Source organism: Papaver somniferum, chromosome 11 (assembly GCF_003573695.1).
Source record: "Papaver somniferum cultivar HN1 chromosome 11, ASM357369v1, whole genome shotgun sequence".
Lineage (NCBI taxonomy): Eukaryota > Viridiplantae > Streptophyta > Magnoliopsida > Ranunculales > Papaveraceae > Papaver > Papaver somniferum.
In genome coordinates this window covers 939,402-963,282 of record NC_039368.1, presented here as the reverse complement: position 1 = coordinate 963,282, position 23,881 = coordinate 939,402, and the positions used below count along the sequence as shown (strand labels likewise).

The 23,881-nt window shown below is 36.6% G+C and overlaps 1 protein-coding gene across 2 annotated transcripts; it reads right to left on the bottom strand.

Moving 5' to 3' along the window:
• Positions 1-14,252: 14,252 nt before the first annotated feature.
• Positions 14,253-16,859, bottom strand: LOC113322600 (3,9-dihydroxypterocarpan 6A-monooxygenase-like). 2 transcript variants are annotated; one of them, XM_026570730.1, is made up of 3 exons: positions 15,695-16,859; positions 14,934-15,595; positions 14,253-14,503 (listed from the first exon to the last, which is right to left on the bottom strand). In XM_026570730.1, exons 1-2 carry the CDS (start codon positions 16,607-16,609, stop codon positions 14,960-14,962), a joined length of 1,551 nt encoding a protein of 516 aa, XP_026426515.1. In that variant the 5' UTR covers positions 16,610-16,859; the 3' UTR covers positions 14,253-14,503; positions 14,934-14,959. The 2 variants fall into 2 exon arrangements, with proteins under 2 accessions (XP_026426515.1, XP_026426514.1); XM_026570729.1 differs by lacking the exon at positions 14,253-14,503 and having other exon boundaries at positions 14,742-15,595.
• Positions 16,860-23,881: the final 7,022 nt, after the last annotated feature.

Genomic DNA, 23,881 nt, shown 5'->3' with positions numbered 1-23,881 from the left:
TTTTAGAATATCTTCCCTGATTTGATTACCACCGGTTATCTAACCAATTTTGACCGAATCCAACACCCATACCAGCTCTATATAGGCCCTAGGAACAAACCCATTTAATTTGGGCCATTGAATCTCCTTTAATCCCGTCCAAACTTCCAACCCTAAATCTGCCAGTTGATAACAATTTTTTCCCGCCAATTTTGTTTTTTTGAATTTGGGAAGAAGATGTCCTCCCCCTAACCAGAACTTGTGTGCGAATAGCAGCTGCCTTGGGGGTGACCTGGGGGTGACCCTTAGTAATTAGGTTACCCCTTATCCAAAAGCGAGAGTCCGAATAACACTTGTCCTCCGGGTGACAAAATCAACTTTTCGAGCAGAATTTTCCAAAAATGTTTATTTCCAAAAAATACCTACAAATACATAAAAATAACAAAATTATTACAAAATCGAGTGCCAACAATATATAGTATTGAGATCAAATTAGACACAAAAATGTGTCTATCACAGGCGTGTTTCGAACTAGATGCACAGACAGTAGTGGAGGCAATCAATGGTGATCAACACAAAGTAGCTTGGGAGAATCAGTCATTTTATCTTAGATATTAAGTTTATGTTTAGAAACAACCCTCTATGGTGTTGCAAGTTCATTAAAAGAAGCTGTAATAAGCCAGCTGATATAATGGCTATGCATGCTAGGGTTTTCAAAATTTCAAGAGTTTGGATGCATAATCCACCAATTTTATCTCAACTGCAATTGAGAAAGACAGAGCATTAGAGCTCCTGTAATTTACCCTCTTCATTAATAAAAGCTTCATATTCAGTATCAAAAAAATAAAATAACCAAGATATTGTACTTTTTATTTTTTTAACATAATTTTCACATCTCTATTTAAGATCGAGGTTCTTTGGAGAAGACTAGTGTATTTTATCTTTGAAAATTAGTAATTAACAAAAATGTCAGAATTTTTTTTCTTCGCTTTAATCATATATAATATAATTGGTGTTTGCAGCGATACTAATACTTTTTACCACCAGTTCTTGTTCATCAGGAATCCTTTTGTCGAATGCTTCGAAAGATCGTGCTTTTTATATTGGAGGACTTCATGAACATGTTAAAGGGTTCGAGTCCGCAAGCAGACAGTGGAATGAATATAAGGAGTCATGTAAAATGGCGCACACTACCGTCAAAAATGGGAATTTGATAAAGCATGTCGCACTTGCGGATATTTGCTTCATTGTTTTTTCTTTTGTACTTTGTACCTTTAGAGTAATATCTATGAAAAATACAGATTGCACACGACTTGTGTTAAAATGATAGGTTCACCAGTAACTATCGCAAATCCAAGAGTCCAAGAGAAGTCTTTGTTGCCATATTCTGAGCCCATCGGTTGCTTCTTTTTTCTAAAGCTTGAGCTTCAACAAAATCAACCAATAGTTTAAGGAAGGGTGGTGTGTATGTATGTGGGCTAAAGAGTGGTTGAGATCGTCGGAAAATTCAGACGGTAGAGATTATGTCTTGGTCCCAAACCTAAACTCTTGCGGACTCAACTCTAACTAAACCGTGTAGTCTGTCTAAAAGTTAACCCTTTCTTAATCCAAAAAAAATTCATAACAAAAAAGTATTTTCACGGGTAACAAATACCATGAATTACATTGAGATTTAAATAACAAAAACAAGTTTTCTCTTGGATATTCTGCAGACTTATCGTTCAATACCACTGAAATTACAATAACGAAGCAAGTTTCACTGAAATATTCTGGAAAATATGAGGTATGACCATTAGATTTTACAAATTATTTTAAAGATCACATCATTTTGAACGGTGGAGATTATGTCACGGCCCAACCTAACCCTAACTCTGACCTGTCGACAACTAAACGAAACTCTGGCTCACCCCTAACTAAAAGAGTTTTAATTTCTTCTTCTCATCACGTCTCGCATATTGGAATGTGTTTATTTCTCATCCTGTTTAACAGATACGATTGATTAGTGCAAATTTTGGACGTCGAAGATTATATCTTGACCCAATATATAATCTTAATGTAACCCTAAACCTAACCACAACTCTAATATGCCGTTGTACAACTATATTTAACCAATAAATCGGACGGAAAATGGGTCATTTGTCCAAATATTTTTTAAAACATGGTTCAAATGGACGAGTAAAAATCATTATGGATGAAATGGACACCAAGAAAATAGAAAGGATGAAACTGGATTCATCCTGATTTAAACTTAAAAAATAGCAAACATAAAACTGGATGCATCCTAATGTAAATTAAAAATAAGAAAAAGTATTTTAAAATCGGTAGGATGAAACTGTTTACATCCTGGCTATTTTTACATTTTTGTCTATTAAACAGTATCAAAATCTAAATGTCCTTTTCACCCAGGAATTATTGATTTTGGTCTTTTTAACCAATTTTATGTAAATCGGAAGCGCAAGGTATATACTCGCAGGCTTTAAACAATTCTTGGACGTTCTCTTGGCTACATTTGAAGGGATTTAACGGGAAAAACAAAACTTCCCTGGCTCTAGAGTGACAAGGCTGATTAAGTAAGAAGGAACATACATTTATTCTAGAGGAAGAATTTATGGAGAGCTGCTTCTGATTGATCCTGCAACCCTAAAACTCACCAACTTACGGGCTATGCGCATGAAAGTAAGGAATGTTAATGGAATAAATTCCATACCTAGAGTGATAAAACTATTTTCTGGAAAACGGATGATCACTGCACACATCCATGGTACAGGGAAATCATCATCGGCTAGAGAAAGTTTCCTTATCACTCCTCCTGTGAATACGGAAACAATATCTAACGGAATATCAGTTACACAAGATTTGTTGGAAAGTGCCAGAACCAAAAAGAGAAAGTTCATCCAAAACAACTATGGTACAGTTGTTCCTTGTGTGATGGTACCCCGTAATGCATTAACTGCCAATATTTCGAATATCACAAATTCTGTTTATAAGGATCCTGTGAATAAGGATTCTGTGTTGAATGCGACTGCTTCAATTACGGAAGATATGTGTAAACCTACGCAGAAAAGACGCTATCGTAAAAAGAAAAGAAACAGATCCAAAACCAAGCCCATGAAGAAAATCTGGCAGCAGGTTAAGTGTAGGGAACTTACTTCTCAGTTCTCAAAAATTATTGTTGCAGAGCCAGTTATCTTAGCTGAGGTGGAATCTGAGTTGGCAGAAACATTGGACGTGGCTACTGACATGGAAGTTGATGAGATGAATAAGCCTGCAGCATTCAGGATTTCAATTCCTGAAACTTGTTTCGAACCTGTAGCCAAAAAAAACTGTGTAGATGATGTTAATCTGCTAATGTCGCCTTTCAAACCTCTCGTACAACACCTGTTATCATTCCCAAATCCATCTTCAATCCAACCTTCATATTTTATTTCATCTCTAGCTCATAGACATCCCACTGAACACCCAATTCAACACCCCAAGCCTTGTTTTACCCTACACCAACCCAAAAATATGAAAAAAGCTACATCAGATTACCATACCCAACTGGTTACTGACAGAAGTTAATCTCCTCTTCAACCTTGGAATTAAACTTGGTATTAGTTTTCAATCTATGCCAAATCAGGTGAGAAAATTTCTTGTTTATAGGGTTGCGACATCAGGCCCTGTACTAAAACCCATTCTTATTCTGCCAACAAAAAAACGAGTTCGAAAAGATTATGCAGTGCAGAATACAATCTATGCTGCAGGTGAGGAGATTATTCCGGTGTTTGAAGCAAAATCTACTTCCCTGCCTCTCATGGGTTTAGAGAATACTTTCTTGAATGGAGAGGATAGAGAATTCTCTATTACCTCTGACAATGGCATAGCTGATTACCCACCTGGATTTGAGCCACAACTGACATCACCTGGCACATCATATGACGTTTGGTCTACTAATCCAGACTCTGTCATTGAGTCCCAGCCAGTGATCCCCCTCAAATTGCGGAATGAGCTAAAGCGTCTTGGTATTTCAGTCGAGGTTATTGCTTCTCCTTCTTCCAGGCCAAGAAGGTCTGTCCATTCTAAGGGTAAATTTTGTTCTCAATGAGTCTCAAAATCCTAACATGGAACGTTAGAGGTTTAAATTCAGGTAATAGAAGAACAGTGGTTCATAAGATGATACAGATGATTAAAGCTCCTATCATTATTCTCCAAGAAACAAAAATGATGCATTACACAGCATGGGATATCCAACAAATATGTGGTTGTAAGAATGTGGGCTGGACAATGCAACAATCTTTCGGCAGCTCGGGAGGTATGTTAATTCTCTGGGATAGAGATTTGGTTGAAGTGTGTGATTCACTTGTTGCTGAGTATACACTTTCTATTCTATGCACAAATAAATTCGACAATTTTCAGTGGGTTCTTACAAACGTGTATGGGCCAAATAACTCAGTTGACAGAGCTGAATTTTGGACTGAGCTCGACACTATTTGCAGATATTGGCCAAACCTACCTTGGTGTATTGGGGGTGATTTTAATACAATTACCAAATGTGCTGAAAAAAAGAATTGTAAGAAGATTACAAGAAGTATGAAGAAGTTCAATAAGTTCATTGATGAACATGATCTTATTGACTTACCTCTCAAGGGAGCTAGATACACTTGGTCCAATGGACAAGCAAATCCGGTTATGTGCAGATTGGATAGATTCCTTATTTCACCATCCTTTGAACAACACTATCCTTTTTTTACCCAATTAGCAAAAACCAGACCCACCTCAGACCACATACCTCTCCTTTTAGATATTTCCGACCCCTCTTTGGGACCTAGTCCTTTTAGGTTTGAAGTTATGTGGTTCTTAGAGAATGGTTTCCTACAATATACTAGAACATTGGTGGCTTTCTTTTTGTTTTGCAGGTACTCCTAGCACAGTGCTCTGGTTGAAGTTACAAGCACTTAAAGAAAAGTTGAAGGTCTGGAACAAAGAAGTTTTTGGATATACCAATACTAAACTGAAATCTATTCTCTCTGGAATTCAAACTCTTGATGACTTGGCTGTAGATAATAACTTAAATGAAGAGGAGCAGAATGTACTTTTACAATACAAAGCAGACTTTGAAAGAATTTCTAAGATGGATGAGACTTCGTGGAAGATTAAATCAAATACAAAGTGGTTACAGGAGGGTGATAGAAACACTTCTTTCTTCATCAGCAATGCTTCTGCCAGGCGTAGATATAACAGAATCAGGCAACTCTACATTGGGGATGAGTTGGTTTCTGATAAAACCAGGTTGCAAAAACATATAGTAGGTTATTACAAAACTCTTTTCTCTGAAGAAGAGATCATTCGACCTGATCTGGAAGGGATTGACTTTGATTCAATTACCTCCACCGAAGTTGATATCCTAGAAGCTTATTTTACTGAGGAGGAGGTTTTGCATGCTATTAGAGACTTGGGAAAAGACAAAGCACCTGGTCCGGACGGTTTCCCTATTATTTTCTTCCAGAAGTGTTGGCACTTTATCAAAGGTGATATCATGGGTACTGTGAACGAATTTTGCACTACAGATACTATTTACTCTAAACACAACTCTACTTTCATCACTCTAGTGCCTAAAAAAGATCATATTGAGTCTATCAAGGACTGTAGACCTATTTGTCTGCTTACTAGTGTGTATAAGATTATTGCAAAAGTTCTAGTTTCACGGCTGCATCTTTTTATGGATAAGATGATCTCTCCGGTGCAATGTGCTTATATTCATGGCACACAAATCATTGATGGCACTCTTATTGCCAATGAACTGGTAGACTCTAGACTTCGATCTGGAATTCCGGGCATTATTTGCAAAATTGATCTTGAGAAGGCTTTTGATAGAATCAATTGGAGGTACCTTGAATTCGTACTTCTGAAAATGGGGTTCAGGAGGAAGTGGTGTAATTGGATGAGGTTTTGTTATTCAACTTCTTCTTTCTCGGTTATTATTAATGGATCTTCTTTCGGTTACTTCACTAGTTCTAGAGGCGTGAGACAAGGCTGTCCAGTTTCTCCTCTTTTATTCAACATTGCCATGGAAGGTTTTTCAAGGTATATTGATAGGGTTGCTAATCAAGGCCTTATTAGTGGTTTTTCTGTAGCTCCTACTGGTATTGTGGTCAATCACCTTCATTATGCAGATGACACAATTTTCTTCTTAAATGATAACAAGGAAGAACTCCATAACCTGTTTTCAGCATTATATTGTTTCGAATACATAGCTGGGCTAAAGGTAAATACCCTGAAAACCAGACTTGTTACCGTGGGAGTAGTTCCAGACTTAACTCTTTAGGCTGAAGAATTAGGTTGTTCACTAGACAATCTACCTTTTATGTACTTGGGAATGCCGCTTGGTGCCAAATCTAACTCCATCAGAATCTGGGACCCTATCATCGAAAAGTTTGACGCTAGACTTTCAGTTTGGAGGCGTATTTCACTTTGGAGGGGAGGTAAGCTAGGTCTTTTGAAGTGTATCTTATCCTCTATTCCGACCTACTATTTTTCTCTGTTTAAGGCCCCAAGCTCTGTCATCAAGATTCTTGAAAAGAAGATGCGTAACTTTCTTTGGGAATATAAAGATGGGGCAAAATTATCACATTTAGTTAATTGGGATATAGTTCGTGCTAATAAAAATAAAGGTGTTCTAGGTGTGTGCAACCTAAAAATCATGAATTTAGCTTTGTTAGCTAAATGGTGTTGGAGATTTGGGGTTGAAAAGAGTAATATTTGGTATAGAATTATAGAAGATAAGTATGGAAAAGATTTTTCCTTTTGGGTTCCCGGAAAAGTCAGTCAATCCTATGGGGTCTCTTGTTGGCGGGAAATAGTTGAGTCGGGAGGCTTCATTAGTGATCATTCAAATTTATTTCTACATTCTGGAACTGTCATTACCTTTTGGAATGACTGCTGGTGCGGGAAGCAACCTCTATCTTCTATTTGTCCTAAGTTGTTCAAGCTAATCAGAAATAAAAATGCTTGTATTGCTGACATGATTTGTAGTGAAGGAAATTGGGAGTTCGATTTCAGGCGGGTCCTTTCATATGCAGAGGCTCAAGAATATGGAATTCTCATTGCAACCATTGGTGATATCCCCCCTGTTCGTGACGGTTTGACAGACACAAGGAGGTGGAAACTGCATCCCTCTGGTGTGTTTACTGTCAAATCATTGTACTCTCAATTAGTGGCAGAAAATGGCGTGCCTCACTTTCCTACTCATTTCATCTGGCAGCAGGCAATCCCTCCAAAGATATGTTTTTTTATGTGGTGTTTGGTTTACGGCAAGTTGAACATTATAGATACGCTACAACGGAAACATATGTCTCTTCATAATGACTGTGCTTTGTGTGGTGGAGGAGAGGAGTCACAGAATCATCTTTTTCTTCACTGTAAGATTGCATACAAGATTTGGTGCAACTTAACACCAACAACAGGTTGGTCTTGGGTTTTGCCGGGATCAATGAGAGCCTTGGCAGATACCTGGCACACTCAGCACTTCTCTCAATCAGGCAACTACATCTGGAATTTAATCCCAGCAGCTATCGTTCACACAATCTGGAAAGAAAGAAATTGTAGAAGGTTTGAACCTACACACCTCTTCAAAACTGATAATGATCTCATTTTGGAAGTTAATACTTTAGTTCTAACTTGGGCTGAGCTGCAAGTCATAAGGTTCATCAAAACTGCTCCTACACGGTTCTGTCTAATTGGGAGGCATTGTTTTTGTAATTTTCTCTTTGTTTGTAGCGTAGCTTGGTTTTTTCTTTTCTTCTTCTACCCCTGATAGATTTGCATGTACATTCCTCTTCTTTTAATAAATCCTCTCTTTCAATCAAAAAAAAACATACAGTTATTCTAAGCTGTAAGTACTCAAATTACGAACATGTAAAAACAATTAAAACTTGGTGGATCCACTCTTTGTTGGTCCTGATTTTAAACGAAATCATCACCCACAACTGAACTAAAAATCGGGACCTATTAGAGCGTCCACAGTGGTGCGAGCATAACTAAAGACCAAAGACTAAAAAAAAGATCAAATTTGGGTTTAGTCCGTCCTGTGGCGTAGCGGGTAACGAGTAAATTTGGTCGCGCGTTGATATAAAGTCTGCTTCATCGTCCAGCGTAGATAAAGATTACGCCTGGCATGAGGCGTTGATAAAGATAACGCCTGGTATGGGGCGTTGATAAAGATAACGCCTGTATGGGGCGTGAACTATAGCAACGCCTGGTGTGTGGGACGGAGATTATACGTTCGCCCGGGTTCAAAAAAAAAAAAATGGGGCGTTGATAAAGACAACGCCCCAAGCAAAGTTTTCAAAACTTTGTGAAGGTGGGATCATGACTATATCAACGCCTGGGTGTCAGGCGGACATTATACCAACGCCCCATCCAGGCGGACATTATACCAACGCCCCATCCAGGCGGACATTATACCAACGCCCTGCATCAGGCGTTAACTTTACGAACGCGCGGCTACAGGCGGACATTATACCAATGCCCGTCGGGTAGGCGGACATTATATAAACGCCCGACTATATTTGGATTTGGTCTTAATCGCCGACCAAATTTGGTCCGAGTTTTACTCTTTGATCAAATTTTGATCGATGGTCCGTCCCACTACGCCAGCCCACTCGACACCAAATTTGGGTTTAGTCGTCCACTGCAGTTGCTCTTATCAGACATATAATGGAATGAATCTAATGAGTGGTGTCATGCCGAACAATCTTAGCATCACCAAAATGGACAGCGGGTAGCACGGCACGGGATTGAGTAATAGTTAAAAGCTAGACATAAAATTGGTTAAAAAGGCCAAAATCAACAATTCCTGGGTGAAATGGACAGTTAGATTTTGATACTGTTTAAATGGACAAAAATATAAAAATAGGTAGGATGTTGCCAGTTTCATCGTGCCCATTTTCAAATATTTTTTCTTATTTTTAATTTACACAGGATGTATCCAGTTTCATCCTTGCTATTTTTTAAATTTAAGCAAGGATGAAACCAGTTTCATCCTTACTATTTTTTTTTTGCCATTTCAGCAAAACTATTTTTTACTCGTCCATTTGAACCGTGATTTAAAAATATTTGGACAAATGACCCGTTTTCCGAAAGCTAAAAGGTTCCAAGTAAAAAGAAACATCATCAACTCTTTGCGATAACAACAACAGATACGATATGATAAATTTTGTTGATATACAAAGGATTAAAAAACGTTTGTCCTAATGTATTTTTTAGTAATGCAATTTGAGGTTGCAGGTGGACATTATGATATACCCTTAAATTTTATACCCCAACGAGAAATAAAAATCCTCGCGTTTTTAGGGACCACTCAAAAGGACTTAGGGGCCATCAATTTATACCCATCCAAAGACTCTAGTTAAGGGGTACCCTATATGATATTGAAGTTACATAAATGCCCTTCTGATAAAACCGTATAAAAACGAAATCAAAAAAAATTCTACTCATTTCAACTCTTCTTCTTCCAGTTTCATATCTTCCGATTGTGGAAGAAAAAAAACTTTCCCTCGTTCAACCGAAACATCGTCGCGAATCGTAAAATCAAAACATTGTCGATTCGTTTGTAAAACAATGGATAAGGGAAATGAAACCCACAGACCTAGAACCAAAAATGTTGCTCGGGGTATCGATCCAAAGATTGGGATTTTAGCAAGAAATAAAGAAATCGTTGCTGCAAATGAAGAAGAACGCGAAGAACAAGTACCCGGAAATGTAATTGGTGGTGGCGATTTCGATAGTCAAACACTTCGTCAACTTCAAATGGCCCCAATTAGGTAAGAATCTATCATTTTTGGTGTTTATTTCGCTTTAATTCGACGAATCGAGAAAAAAAATTCTAGGGTTTTCGGTTTTTTATCCAGATTAGGGCGATATTCATGCTTATTTACTTCCGGATGTAGTCGTGTTCTTCGTTTCTCAAGAACATCGACAGTATTCGGGAGATATATTTGTTGGTTATCTGCCGAATATTGTTGGCCATATCTTCCTGGATACAAACTGGTAATAATCGGTAGTTTGATGAATTTTTTGGCTTCCGAATATATTTAAGTAGACACACAATATTCGGAAGTACACTCACAACCGAATATATATATTGAAAAAATCTCAAAATTTCTGATAATAGGAAAAATCCCATTTTGGGGCCAGTATTTATTCGGAAGACAATATAATGTTTTATACCTCCGATTGTGTAGGTTAGACACCCCATATTCGGAAGTTCTGGTAACTGAGTTAACTTCCGATTATTTCAAGTTCAAAATTTGAAAAGTATCAGTTTTTCCCAAATTCTGATTTTTGGGCCATCGTTCATTCGGAACTTTACAAAAAAAATTATCCTCCGAATGTTTTATTCGGAGGTAATACGTGTATCGTTAGCAACCGATTGTAGTGCATCATTGGTACGAAACCTCAACGGCCATATTTTCAGAAACCTCAACGGACATATTTTCAAAAATTAGTGCCGTTGGAACTCTAATCTATATAAGGAGGGTAACTCCTCTCAGTTATTATTGAGTAAAAAATCAGAATGAAAAACATTTTCAATGGCAAGTCCATCATCAATCGACAACATACTTCGAAGATGCAAGCGAACAACTACATCAATTGCATCAATGGAAGAAGAAATACAAAAAAGGAACAAAAAACCCAAAAAAATTAAACCATCGTTAGTGGCAACGAAGGAGGAGGAAGAGGAAATCAAGGCTAAGAAGCGAGGTGAAGAACAATTCCATCATAGAGAAAGATTAAAACAAGTTGAGGAAGAGATCGAATGGATAAAAAATTATTACATTGTGAAAGATCTACCCAAAGAACAGCAAGACGATCGTATATTTTGGATTAACGTTTCATTGGGTCCTTTTGTTGGTAAGTACAAGAAGCCACGCCACAATTATGAACCATCCCATGTTTCTTCAAGGGTGCACCATGTTATAAAATTGTGCACCGAGTACAACCGTATTCTTGCTAGGAACAGAGACGACAGGTTTGCGGCACAAGATGCTTATTCCAAGGGTGAAGGGCTTCCTCCAAATTATGCATCAATATTTGCTTCTTGGTGCCGTTTGATGTAGCGTAACGCTCGGCTATTCGTGCACACAATTCCGACTCCAAGAAAGACGGACCATCAACTACCGGGGTGTTCGGAGTGAAATTTAATTGCTTCCAAAATGGGTGAATATCATCGATGTCAATCACTTCAACATACCTACCCAACTTATGACGACACGGGAGTCCAATACCTATCATATCCTTGCAAACACAAACCGTATTAAGTTTTATATAACTTCAATTGTTTCATCATGCGATTTATTTCCCATCTTGAAAGTTTATGAACAACTCCCCTTAGAAGCAATTTTTCCTTAATATGTTCCATCGGGAATTTGTGTGCACTAAATTGCATACATTTCCTAATCTTTACGAGATCACGATTGGTGAATTCATGGATTGCTTCTTGGATCGACACAACTCCATTTTGACTACCAATTAGTATTTTCTTTAGTCGACCATGAGACCCCTCCGTAATGCTTGTCGCCTCGTTCTTGAAGTTACGATATTCATATATCCATGCAAACACAAACCTCTCCTTAATCGTTAACCATTGTTTTTTACAATACTCAACCGGTTTTGGGTAGTCCATGCCGTATTCATCCTCAAATTTCTTCAAGTTACATTCGTAAATTTCCTCGGTCATCGACCAAACGATTTTCTCCCATGCTTTCATGAACATTTTCCAAATAATTCCATCCTACTTTCACTTTTCTTCAAATAGCCTATCCTCTTCCTTACGTTCTTCCACGGTTAATTTAATAATGCGCTCATCCTCTTCCTTTGACCTCTTGGTACCCTTCCTTGGTCTTTTAGCTTGGAAATGATGATGGCAATTGGTTTTGAGATTGCATTGAATGTGCCACGTACATTGCAAGTTTTGGGCTTCCGGAAACACTACCGCTATTGCATGCATTAAGTCTTGATCGTTATCCGTTACAATAACCCTTGGAAAATTATCACCGTTATAAATGGACCTCAACGTCTCCAACATCCAAATGAAACTCACATTGTTCTCATGATCCATTAAACCCCATGCAATCGTAAACGTGTTTTTGTCCGAAGTATGGCAAGCAATGTTCAACAGCGGCATGTTATACTTGTTTGTCTTATAAGTAGCATCTATCAACAAAATTTGATGAAAGCATTGAGCCAATTGGATCATTTCGGGATGTGCCAAGAAAATACGAACCACTATACCATCCTTTTCTTCCCTTCTCAAGGTGTAGTCGTGTAACTCCGCTAACCACTCCGATTGTTGCATGACCGTTCTACCATCCCATTCAGTCCTTTTGATCGTAGCTAGGGCCGACATAATTGTAGACAAAGAAGACAAGTTGTCGGGGTCGTCCGCCTTTATTTTACTTAAGATCGCACTCGCTGTTTGGATCCGCATAGACCTCACCGTCTGCATTTGATGTGGTTTTAACTTGGCAACCATTACATGTACAATTAAATCCAACGGATCATCATGGTTGTGACAACCGTTATCAACTTTATATATTTTATACTCTTTACCTTTAATACCATCGGGCTTATAAAAGACAATCTTAAATGGGCATCCTATCTTCTTGGTATTGCTTCGGTATTTCCTAGTCGTCTTCCGTACGTACTTCCTATTCTTTCCCTCGTGACTCTTTCGCGTCCCACCTCGCTCACAAATCATTTCAAATCGAGTGTCACTAACATGATTATTTTGAACTACCACGCACATGTTATCTTTTGCCTTGTTCATAAGCCATTCCTTTGCCTCCTTCTTACTTCCAAATGTCTAAACGTGCATAAAACAAAACAAATCTAATAAGCATAACCATTTAACATATAAATTTTGAAAAAAAAGAAAAGTAGTAATGAGTATACCAAATCGTTTGCATAGTATAGGGAAGTGTCGGGCCTCAAATAGAAATCATCAACAAACTCTTCAACGGCCTGCATATGAAAGCAACAAATTATTATACAATAATCGGAGGTTATTAAATAAGTAAAACTCCCGAATATATTATATTCGGAATCCTATCGGTTACCCAAAACACCCGATTTATGCAAATGAATGTACACAGTTTACTGAGTGCAAAAAATGATATAATCGGAATCTAAAATATATAGTCCAACAGCCGAATATAAATAACCGGGAGATAACTTTAATCGATAAACATCCGATTTTAAAGTTTTCGGGAATTTTATTTTGAGGCCACTGTTATATTCGGCAGTCAAATAATGTTAAACTATTACTGATTGTAAAGGATAAGAATACTGAGTTTTGAAATTTTTTGAGGAATTCGTTTTTGGGGCCATTCGGAGGTAAATAATTCTACATAACTACCGAATGTAGATTTTTTTGGAAAACCAGTTTGGGGTTTTTTCTCATATTCGGCAGTAAACTACTATCTTGGAACTACCGAATATACATATTTGGTACTCAGTGTGTTATATTCGTAAGTTTATTCGAGAAATTATCTACCGAATCTGGGTAGTTCATGGCATTCAATGCATGCAATAATCGCTTTTCTTGTTTACAAAAGCACACAAACGCATGAAAATCGAGTATTTGAGTTTCTTCACACAATACCTGTGTTTCAATATCAGGCGATTCTCCATTTTCTTCCATGAAAGCGTCGTCTAGGTTTTCCTCTCCACAAAACTTTGGATCATTCAACATATACCCCAAATCGTCTTCTCTAAACGGTCGTGAACCCTCAACATTTTGTTCTTCGCCATGATTCTCACCTTTTTCTTCATATCCATCCATTTTTGTAGTGATAAAATGGGTTTTCCCTTTTTTCCTTCACATTCTTCTCTATAACTCTAACAACTCAAAAATGAAAAAGAAATGGAAAAAATGAAACAGAAATCATTCTAATACTGCATCGACTACAATCGGGAGTCTGGGTAATATTTTGGCTTCCGATTACAATCGAAGGATAACAATGTTATCATATCCTCCGAATATATAAGGATAATTTCGCCATTACGAATTACGCGAGATAAGGGCTAGCTACATTTTCCCTTTGAATGACCTTTTTTGTTTTATTGTTGGCCCCTAAATTCTTTTGAGTGGCCCCTAAAAACGCGAGGATAAAAATGTGACACCCATATAATTTATGGCATCGCCAATTATTTAGATACAAAGGCTGAATGAGCTCTGTGAAGATGAAACCGTATCACTGATTATGGTTAATGCAGTTTTTTCTTTTTTCTTTTTGAGAATAAATCGATTTGTATTATGAAAAGTCAGCTAAGTGGATTGGACTAGCATCATTAAAGGTTACAACACGTTATGAGGCTTCAATTTGCATATGTAAGTGAGACATTTCTTCTGTGATTACGTACTAAAAAGTAAGAGTTCATAATGAGTTGTCGGGTTGATAGATGAACATGGAAGATAATAAACAAATACTCAAGGATTAACTACCTCAAATGCCTAATTACGTGTCATTGATCCAAAACGTTAAAACAACGGCCCCTAGCTCAGCCGGTCATTCCTGTTCCCCAAAGTTTCATGTGCTTCAGGAGGTTCCAGATTCGAGTCCCTAATAACGTAATATTGTAGGAACTAACATGGTTGGTAGAGTTAGCTTGTCCCCTTGTGACACAATCTCAGACCCTATTCTTTATCCAATAATAAGATTTACTAAAAAAAAAGAAAAAAAAAAGGTTGAACCCGGGCCCGTAAGACAGGGTGATACCTAGTATATCAATGAAAAGTAAAGCACTTGTTAATTTTAGAAAAACAAGATTCGTCAATGATTGACGAAAATTGATATACAAAGCTATAGCTAGCTTCTTGAGGATTTGTTGGGAGCTCAACTGGAAGCTAAACATCTAATGATTTTTAGTAAAAGCATACATAGTGCAATTTTTTTTACACAAATCTGATTTGATAATGGGATGGCTCTTGCACAAGCTAAACTTAGAGGCCAACACAAGGATCAAATCGAGTAACAGGGATAAGCGTAAGAGGATCTGCCTTTGGAAGTGTCAATCCAAATCGCTCACTCATATCGATCATTCGATCCTTTCCGACTATCTTCCAATCGAAACATTGTATCATTGCAGCCAACACTGTGGGAACTTCTAGTAAAGACAACCACATTCCCGGGCACCCTCTTCTCCCAGTTCCAAATGGTAGGAACTCAAAATGTTGGCCTTTAACATCATAGTTCTCACCGGTATTCTCATTTGCAATGAACCTTTCTGGTTTGAATTCTAAAGGATCTTTCCAGTACTTTGGGTTTCTATTCATGGACCATACATTCACAAAGAGTCTAGTATTAGCTGGAATATCATAACCTCCAACTTTACAATCATGAGTTGAATCCCTTATAAGCAATGGAACGGGTGGATGTAGTCGAAGGATTTCTTTAAATATCGCTTGAAGGTAAGGAAGGTTTGGAAGGTCTGCCTCTTCGACTAATCTATTCTTTACTCCTACGACTGAATCAATTTCTTCTCTGGCTTTCTTGAAGATTTTAGGATGGTTGATGAGTTCCGCTAATGCCCATTCTACTGCACCGGCAGATGTATCAGTTCCTGCCGTGACGATATCCTGTACATAAATCTCAATTTTGAAAGCATTAGTATGTGAATTATACATGCTAGACATTTTTCGATTTTTTGACATGTATGTAACATAAAGATAGCATACCAACACGACGGCTTTAACGTTATCTCTTGTGATTTTGACATCTGATTTCTCGTCAGCTACTGCATCTAGTAACATATCCAAAACATCCCTTTCTCCATCACCCTTCCTCATCTTTCTAGCTTGTTCCCGCTCCACTATGATTTGTTCCAGCAATACATTGTATCTACGTCTAACATCCTTGGCTGTTTTGAAAACTCCCTGGAAGTCAAAAAACCGAGGTATGAAATCTAAAAAGTCATGCACATTTAGCAGACCAAAGATTCCTGACACCTCTCGGATTAAATTGCGAAGTTCCTCGTCTTGAGCTTCCTTTCCATCAGTAGAATACCTATTAGTTACCATCATTCGAGTAACTATATTGGTTGAAAGCTTCATCAATTCATCGGTGACATTAACTTCTGCACCCTCTTTTGACTTGCTAACTAAGTAACGAACTAACCGATGAATCTCATCTTTACGAACAGGTTGAAGTTGAACAAGTGCTGAACCTCCAAGAAATTGAGACATAACTAGCTTCTTCATGAATTTCCAGTAAGGTCCGTAAGAACAAAAGGCAAAACCAGATGACTCGTAAGTAACATGATGTATAGCAATACTTGCTGGATGTGTGAGGAATTTTTTCTCATTGTTCATGAGTAGTTCTTTGGCGAGTTCTGGAGAAGAAGTGACAACGCATGGATGTGAACCGAGACGAAGATAAAATATAGGACCATAACGAGATGATAGTTTCTGAAAAGATCTGTTAGGAAAAGTATCTAGGAGATGGAGGTGTCCAATGATGGGAAGGGCTAATGGACTTGGAGGAAGATTGTATTTCTTGGATCTGTTCTTGAAGCAAGTTCCTAACAAAACCATAAAAACTAGAGAAATGAAGAAGATAATGGTGTAGAGGAAGAGATCATACAGAGACACCATTTTTACTCTGTATAGATATGTTTGTAAGTCTTATTGCACGTCTACTTATATGTGTTTTTCACTGTTCATAATGATGAATTGCTTACGATTTGGATGACTTCTACAACTACCACTTTGTGATTTTGATTTGTACAAACCAAACCAAATTGATGTGGCCTACGTACTTGCCGTGCTTGGTTCTTTAATGTCAAGGTGAAAAGTCTTTCCATGAATAAGAGTTTCATCTAGACACTGAGAAGAAAGATTCGGTAACCTGAAAAAGTAGGTAGGTCTGCGAGCTCTCTGTTAGTTTCACATTGCACGTCTTCTTCGTAGGTTATGGCTCTACCTCGGATCAATGAGTGTTTCTACAAGGACCACAACCCTTTGAAACTTCTATAAGCCGTTTTCATCGCACACAAAGATTTCGTGGACACAATAGTCACCAAGGATCATGAGAAATAGATGATGGAGTTAGGTGCATTTTTCTTTCATTTTTGTTGGTATTACGCTTTTGACAGTCGTATTCGGATGAGGTCGAGGCAGGTACGTCTCTATGTACACACTGCAAAGAAAAAAAGGGTTAAACTGTTGTCATAAGTCCGCAAAGTCAAGCTCCTTAATAATTATGGTTTACTAGTATCAGATTAAGATACTATTTCTAATGTCATTTATTGTGTCTCTCACCAACAACTGAAAGTTAAAACCAACCTAATTAATCCCGGTGAGTATATCAGCTAGCTACGAGCACAAAATAGCTAGATCTACATACATTTCTGTGTCTCCGTAACTGTGATGTTCTCGCGAAGTTTTTAATTGTTCAACACTGTAGGCTTTAATTAATTTTCGCATTATAATTGACAACTGAGGATTATGCTGAATTTTCCATTTACATTAGATTTAGTGATCGAGCTAGCTAGTTAGGTAGGATTACTTGTTTGGACAAGTAATGCATTATGCCCATAGTGTTGTTATCAAGACATATACATGATACACAATATACCCTGGACCGGATCATGCGATCGATCTGTCCCAAATTTCCTAAGAAGCTTGGGGAGATTACGTTTGGTCCTTTGAATCCTTTCCTGAACTAGTTGATTCCATAGCTAGGGTCCATATAAAGGTATCAAACGGTGAGTCTTCCATTTCACTCTCCTTGCAACATAGGAAACCACGTTTGGTATCAATTCCGCCTTTTTGACAAAGTAGGCGTTTTGTGATTAAACGAGCCCATCAAAGTCATTCTTTGGCCCTCCACAACCTATTTTGTCCCCATAAGACTAATTTTAATCGTTTATGGGTCTGACAGACTACCATTAATAATTCTTCTAATTCTATAAAGTTGGCATGGTGATGGATCACTAAGATGAAATCAATCATTTCCGCCGACACACACTTTCCAAAAAAAATTATGTATTACTGGAGGCCTAGCAAATTCCAGGAACAAGAACATTTTGGGAATTAGGTTTGACATGACGGAAAGCCCAGGAAAATCACGTGGGTATGCCATTGAACTAGTGTCATATAACGCATCAAACATGCTTATTAGTCGTGCCATCATGCATACTCAACTTATGAAGAATTACAAATTCAATGCACGAACTTATTACCTCATATTGTAATTTAGGAAAAGCTATCCGGAGTCCTTCTTTACGCTTTATTCTATGCCCAGTCCGAAATGGTTAGCTGACGCGACAAAAATCACGTGAGTGTATATTCTTTCTGTTCCGTATATTTTCTGGTACTCCCCTGCTCCATTATTAACACAATTTTCGTCTGTCTTCTTATCTCCCTGAAAACAGATCTTCCCCATATTGAAAAATCGTTAGATCATATCTATCTCTTACAATCCAAGTTGAAATTAATGAGAAGACCAAATTGAAGGAATTAAAAACACTAGGTAAAGCTCATTAATACAAGACTCCATAACACTTTTACTTCACTGTTTTTGGAAAACAAATTTTGATTTCAGAATTTGTTTGGGTGTGTCCATTATCCTGCACACCATAACAATTGAATTCTTGAGATTTTAACTAGAGTCGAATCAAAAGATAATCATCCCTCCGATTCAATTATTGAATTTTGCACACCATAATTATCCCTCATATTTAACTAGCAGAGTCAAATCACTGATTTTAAGGGTTTAAATAGAAATTTGATAAGTTAAAATGAAATGAAAGGTGGCTTTTTGAACATTTCATGGTAAAACCGTTTGAGTTCATGAGACTTTACTACAAGAGAAAAGAGATATTGCTTATGAAGATAATGATGAACGTGGAACGGTAGATCTAATCTTGGAGGAACTTGGTGAAGAAAATTCTGCTGATGCTCAGAGGCAATCTAAAAGAATGAGAAACTATATTCTCAATCAAGAACCCTCCATGAATCCTCATAAAATTCATGTTAACCCACCAAGTATTATGAAGAACGACACAAATTCTAATGTTAATATCATCACAACACAAGGAATGGCCTACAACAATCCTTTAGAAATGCAATCTGAAACCACAAATGATTACCATGGAGAAACTGCGCAGGTATATCACCAAATTAAAAATTTAGTTTTCATAATTAAAATATCTCTTCTAATTTAGTTTTTATTGCATCTCATTATACTGTCTCATATTCTAGTCATTTAGTCATGAAGATTATTGCATGGAACTGCAATGGCTTCGCAGCCAAAAATACTAGAAATTATCTTGCTGATCTTAATAGGATGCTAAACCCAGATATTATTTTCCTTCAGGAAACCAAAATAGACTCAAACAAGATCCTAAACTTTGTTAAACCTTTGAACTTTCATAACTATTTCTTTGTGCCATCCCTTCGTAGGGCTAGGGGTATTTGCTTCCTTTGGAAAGATGGTTTTGAACTAGACATCATTTACAGTGATAAAAACATGATTCATTGTCTTGTTTGCAGTGATCCATCTAAACCAAATTGGTTGTTGTCCTGTGTTTATGGTTCACCTTACTCACATGAAAAGAACCATCAATGGAACTTCATTAGGGGTATCTTTGAAACTTATAACATTTCAGCCCCATGGATTCTTGTAGAAGATCTCAACCTTACTCTTCATAGTGAATAAAGATTCAATGGCTCCAACTCTACTTTTAATGTCAGTATAGTAGCTCAAACTGTCCGTGATACTGGTATATCTGATCTAGGTTTTCATGGAAATCCATTTACTTGAACAAGCAACAAACATGAACCAGGTGAAATTAAGACTATGTGAGATAGAGCTCTTATAAACTCTGAATGGTTAATTTATTTTCCTAGCTCTTGTCTTAAACATCTCCAATTCATAGGATTTGATCATTGTCATATAATTTTGATATGTCACCTAATAACGTTGCTGATTCCAGAAACTGAAAATTCTTTGAATGCTGGTTGAGAGATAATACTTGTATGTCACAAATTAATAATGCTTGGGCCAACCATTTTATTGACTCTGCAGCTTATTCTCTGGAGCAAAAGTTATCATAGAAAAGAAGAACTGTATCTTTATGGAATTATGGAAAAATTCTGAGATTACTAATAGCAGTCACTGAATAATTACTATTTTACCCTAAATCCGCTGCCGATACCGCGACCTTTGAAAACCGATTTACATCTCATAATTTTTTATTAGGGGAAATTAGGCTCAGGCCCAACCCATGGATAACCCATAATATGAGGCCCTTAATTAAAAAAAGTTTAAATCTAGGCCCCGAGTTTTTAAAAGACCTTGATACCCTTATGCATATTGTCAAGCCCATAATTAAATAAAATTTAAATCTAGGCCCAAAATTATTAAATCTAAGCCCGAAATTATTAAAATACAGTGCGAAGGTGTAAACAGAAGTTACACATGCATATGGCATGTGTAACCAGAAGTTACACATCCTTATGATATGTGTAATGCAAAGTTACACTTGTATATATATGCAAATAAATAGACATAAAAAAAAAACACAAAAAAAAAAGTTATTACTTTAATATTCATTTACAATAATTTCTTAGCATGTGTAACTAGAAGTTACACACGCATCTGTTTAGTGTAATTGAGAGTTACATATGTGTCTATCTAGTGTAACTGAGAGTTACACATGCATCTGACTTGTGTATTCAGCGTCAACTCCAGTTCCAGCGAGACCATTACCACGTTTAAGCAATTAGCTTTTATGAAGTTATCTAAAACCTGAAATATAACAACAAGCAATCAGTATTTATACGATTAAAATGAACAGTACATAAAACAATGTATATTTCAGTTTCACAAGCATCTGATTAGTGTAGCTAGCGGTTACACATGCATCTGAATTGTGTAACTGAGAGTTACACATGCATATAACATGTGTAACTAGGAGATACACATTCACCTGGCTAGTGTAGCTAGCAGTTACACATGCATATGACTAGTGTAACTAGGAGTTACACATACATATTGATATGTGTACCCAAAATCAGTATGTGTAAGTAAAAGTTACATATGCATATCCCATCAAATTAGCATGTGTAACTATAAGTTACATATGCATATCCCATCAAATTAGCATGTGTAACTATAAGTTACACATCTAATTTGCATGTGTAACTAGTAGATACACATTTATGTGGCTTGTGTACCTAGAAGTTACATATTTAATTAGCATGTGTAACTACTAGTTACACATCCATAGTCTGCCAATGCTAGTTAAACGTGCAAATTGTCATGCATATGGCTTGTGTGATGTGCAGTTAAACAGATGTATGAGTTAAGTGAAACCATTCCAGACCTATATCCATATACTACCTTTCAAGAAAAAGAAGTAGCTAGTCGTAAGTAATCAAGAAGCTAGAACACTTCTCAGGTACGTATAAATACAACTTCCGTATAAATACAACAATGTATATTCAGTTTCACAAACATCTGACTAGTGTAGCTAGCAGTTACACATGCATATAACATGTGTAATTAGGAGTTACACATTCATATTAGTATCTGTACCCAAAATCAGTATGTGTAAGTAAAAGTTACACATCTAATTAGCATGTGTAGCTCGAAATCCCACATCTAATTAGCATGTGTAACTAGAAATTACACATCTATTTAGCTTGGGTAACTAGAAGTTACACATCCACTTAGTTTGTGTACCTAGAAGGTAAGCAACAATTATCCTATCTATGTAGCTTGTGTAACTAGAAGTTACACATCCACTTAGTTTCTTATGATATCCCTTTTCATAAGAACCTTCAATATATAGAACATAAACTTTATATCCCAGGATGTGTAACTGCTAGTTACACATCCTGCTAGTTACTGTTAGATCATCTCCAAACTGAATGATGGCCCTTTACTGAGAACAAGCTGGCCATAAAGAAACTTCCAACCAATGTTATCTAGTAATTCCAATATGATTGATATACCTTTTCATAAGAACCTGCAAATATAGAACATAAACTTTATATCCTAGGATGTGTAACTAGAAATTACACATCTATTTAGCTTGTGTAACTAGAATTTATGCATCCACTTAGTTTGTGTACCTAGAAGGTAAGCAACAATTATCTTATCTATATAGCTTGTGTAACTAGAAGTTACGCATCCACTTAGTTTCTTATGATATCCCTTTTCATAAGAACCTTCAATATATGAACATAAACTTTATATCCCAGGATGTGTAACTGCTAGTTACACATCCTGCTAGTTACTGCTAGATCATCATCCAAACTGAATGATGGCCCTTTACTAAGAACAAGATGGCCATAAAGCAACTTACAACCAATGTTATCTAGTCATTCCAATATTCATGATATACCTTTTCATAAGAACCTGCAAATATAGAACATAAACTTTATATCCTAGGATGTGTAACTAGCAGTTACACATCCTGCTAGTTACAGGTTTCAGATAACTAGCAGTTAGACATCCATATGCCAACATATATGGATACCTAGAAATGTGAAAATCACAATCAAATTTTATGAGTCATGTTTACCTGAAGCTCACTCGACAACACCATCCTCATCTGCTTAACCACTTTTGTGGTATCAATATCAACTCCACCACTCCCTGCAATCCATACATACACGTAAAAAATGTATAGAGTCATTAAGAACCTTATTTTTCTGAAACTTCATTTGGTCAAACAAAAAATTCACAACAATTCACAAAAAACAAAAAACAACAGAAAAATACAAATTCCATGCTAAAAATACAACATGATACATATGTTCCACATACTGTATAACAAAAAACAGCATGTCTACATCATCAATTTGAAGTTGTTCTTCTGCAACAACATTGTTTCTTCATCCTCTTCTCAGTATCAAACAAAAACTCACAAGAAATTCACAAAAAACAAAAAAACAAAAAGATAGATATACAAATTCCATGCTAAATATACAACATGATATACATGTGTAACCTTATGTTACACATACTTTATAAAAAAACAGCATGTCTACATCATCAATTTGAAGTTGTTCTTCTGAAACAACATTGTTTCTTCTCCATCCTCTCAGTATCAAATAAAAAACTCACAACAAATTCACAAAAAACAACAGAAAAACAAATTTCATGCTAAAAATACAACAAGATACATATGTGTAACCTCAAGTTACACATACTGTAACAAAAAACAGCATGTCTACATCAATTTGAAGTTGTCCTTCTGAAACAAAATTGTTTCTTCATCCTCCTCTCAGTATCAACAAAATATAAACAACAAATTCACAAAAAATTCTCGGATCGGACATGCAAGAACAACAAATAATCGAAAAAAAATGAAAAAAGTTTTGAAATCAAGCCAAATAAAATTCGTACCTAGATTTGTTGTTTTCCTTCTTCTGAAACAATATTATTTCTCCTTGTTCTCAGTATCAACCAAATCAAAAAATATAAAAACAAAATAAGAAAGATCCAAATCATAAAAATCGAAATCAATGGAATTCAAGACTAGATCGAAAACACACTATGTTGATTTCTCTATTCCAACCTGTTTTCTTCCTCTTCTCAGACTCAGCAAAATCCAAGCAAAAAAAAACGATAATCAGTAGAAAATCGAAATTAAAAAATAGATCAGAAAAAACTAGTGAATCAAACCTATTTTATACAAACAGAAAATAAAAATTGATACAAACCTATTTGTTGTTCTTCAATGCAGCGTCTTCCTCTCGTCAGATCTGAAAACAACTGAATCAATTCAACGATTTTCTGGGAAATATGTGTTGTTCTTCCTCTCGTCTTCAATACAGCGAATCAAAAATCAACGCACTTGTTTGTTGTTCTTCAATGCAACGATTTTGTGAAGAAACAATTCGAATTCGGAA

Excerpts from the sequence above, each read along its gene's own strand:
- LOC113322600 (XM_026570730.1), bottom strand. The coding sequence starts at position 16,609 with ATGGTGTCTCTGTATGATCTCTTCCTCTACACCATTATCTTCTTCATT. Across the intron at positions 15,596-15,694 it reads ACGTTAAAGCCGTCGTGTTG|GATATCGTCACGGCAGGAAC; the intron begins GTATGCTATCTT and ends ATTTATGTACAG.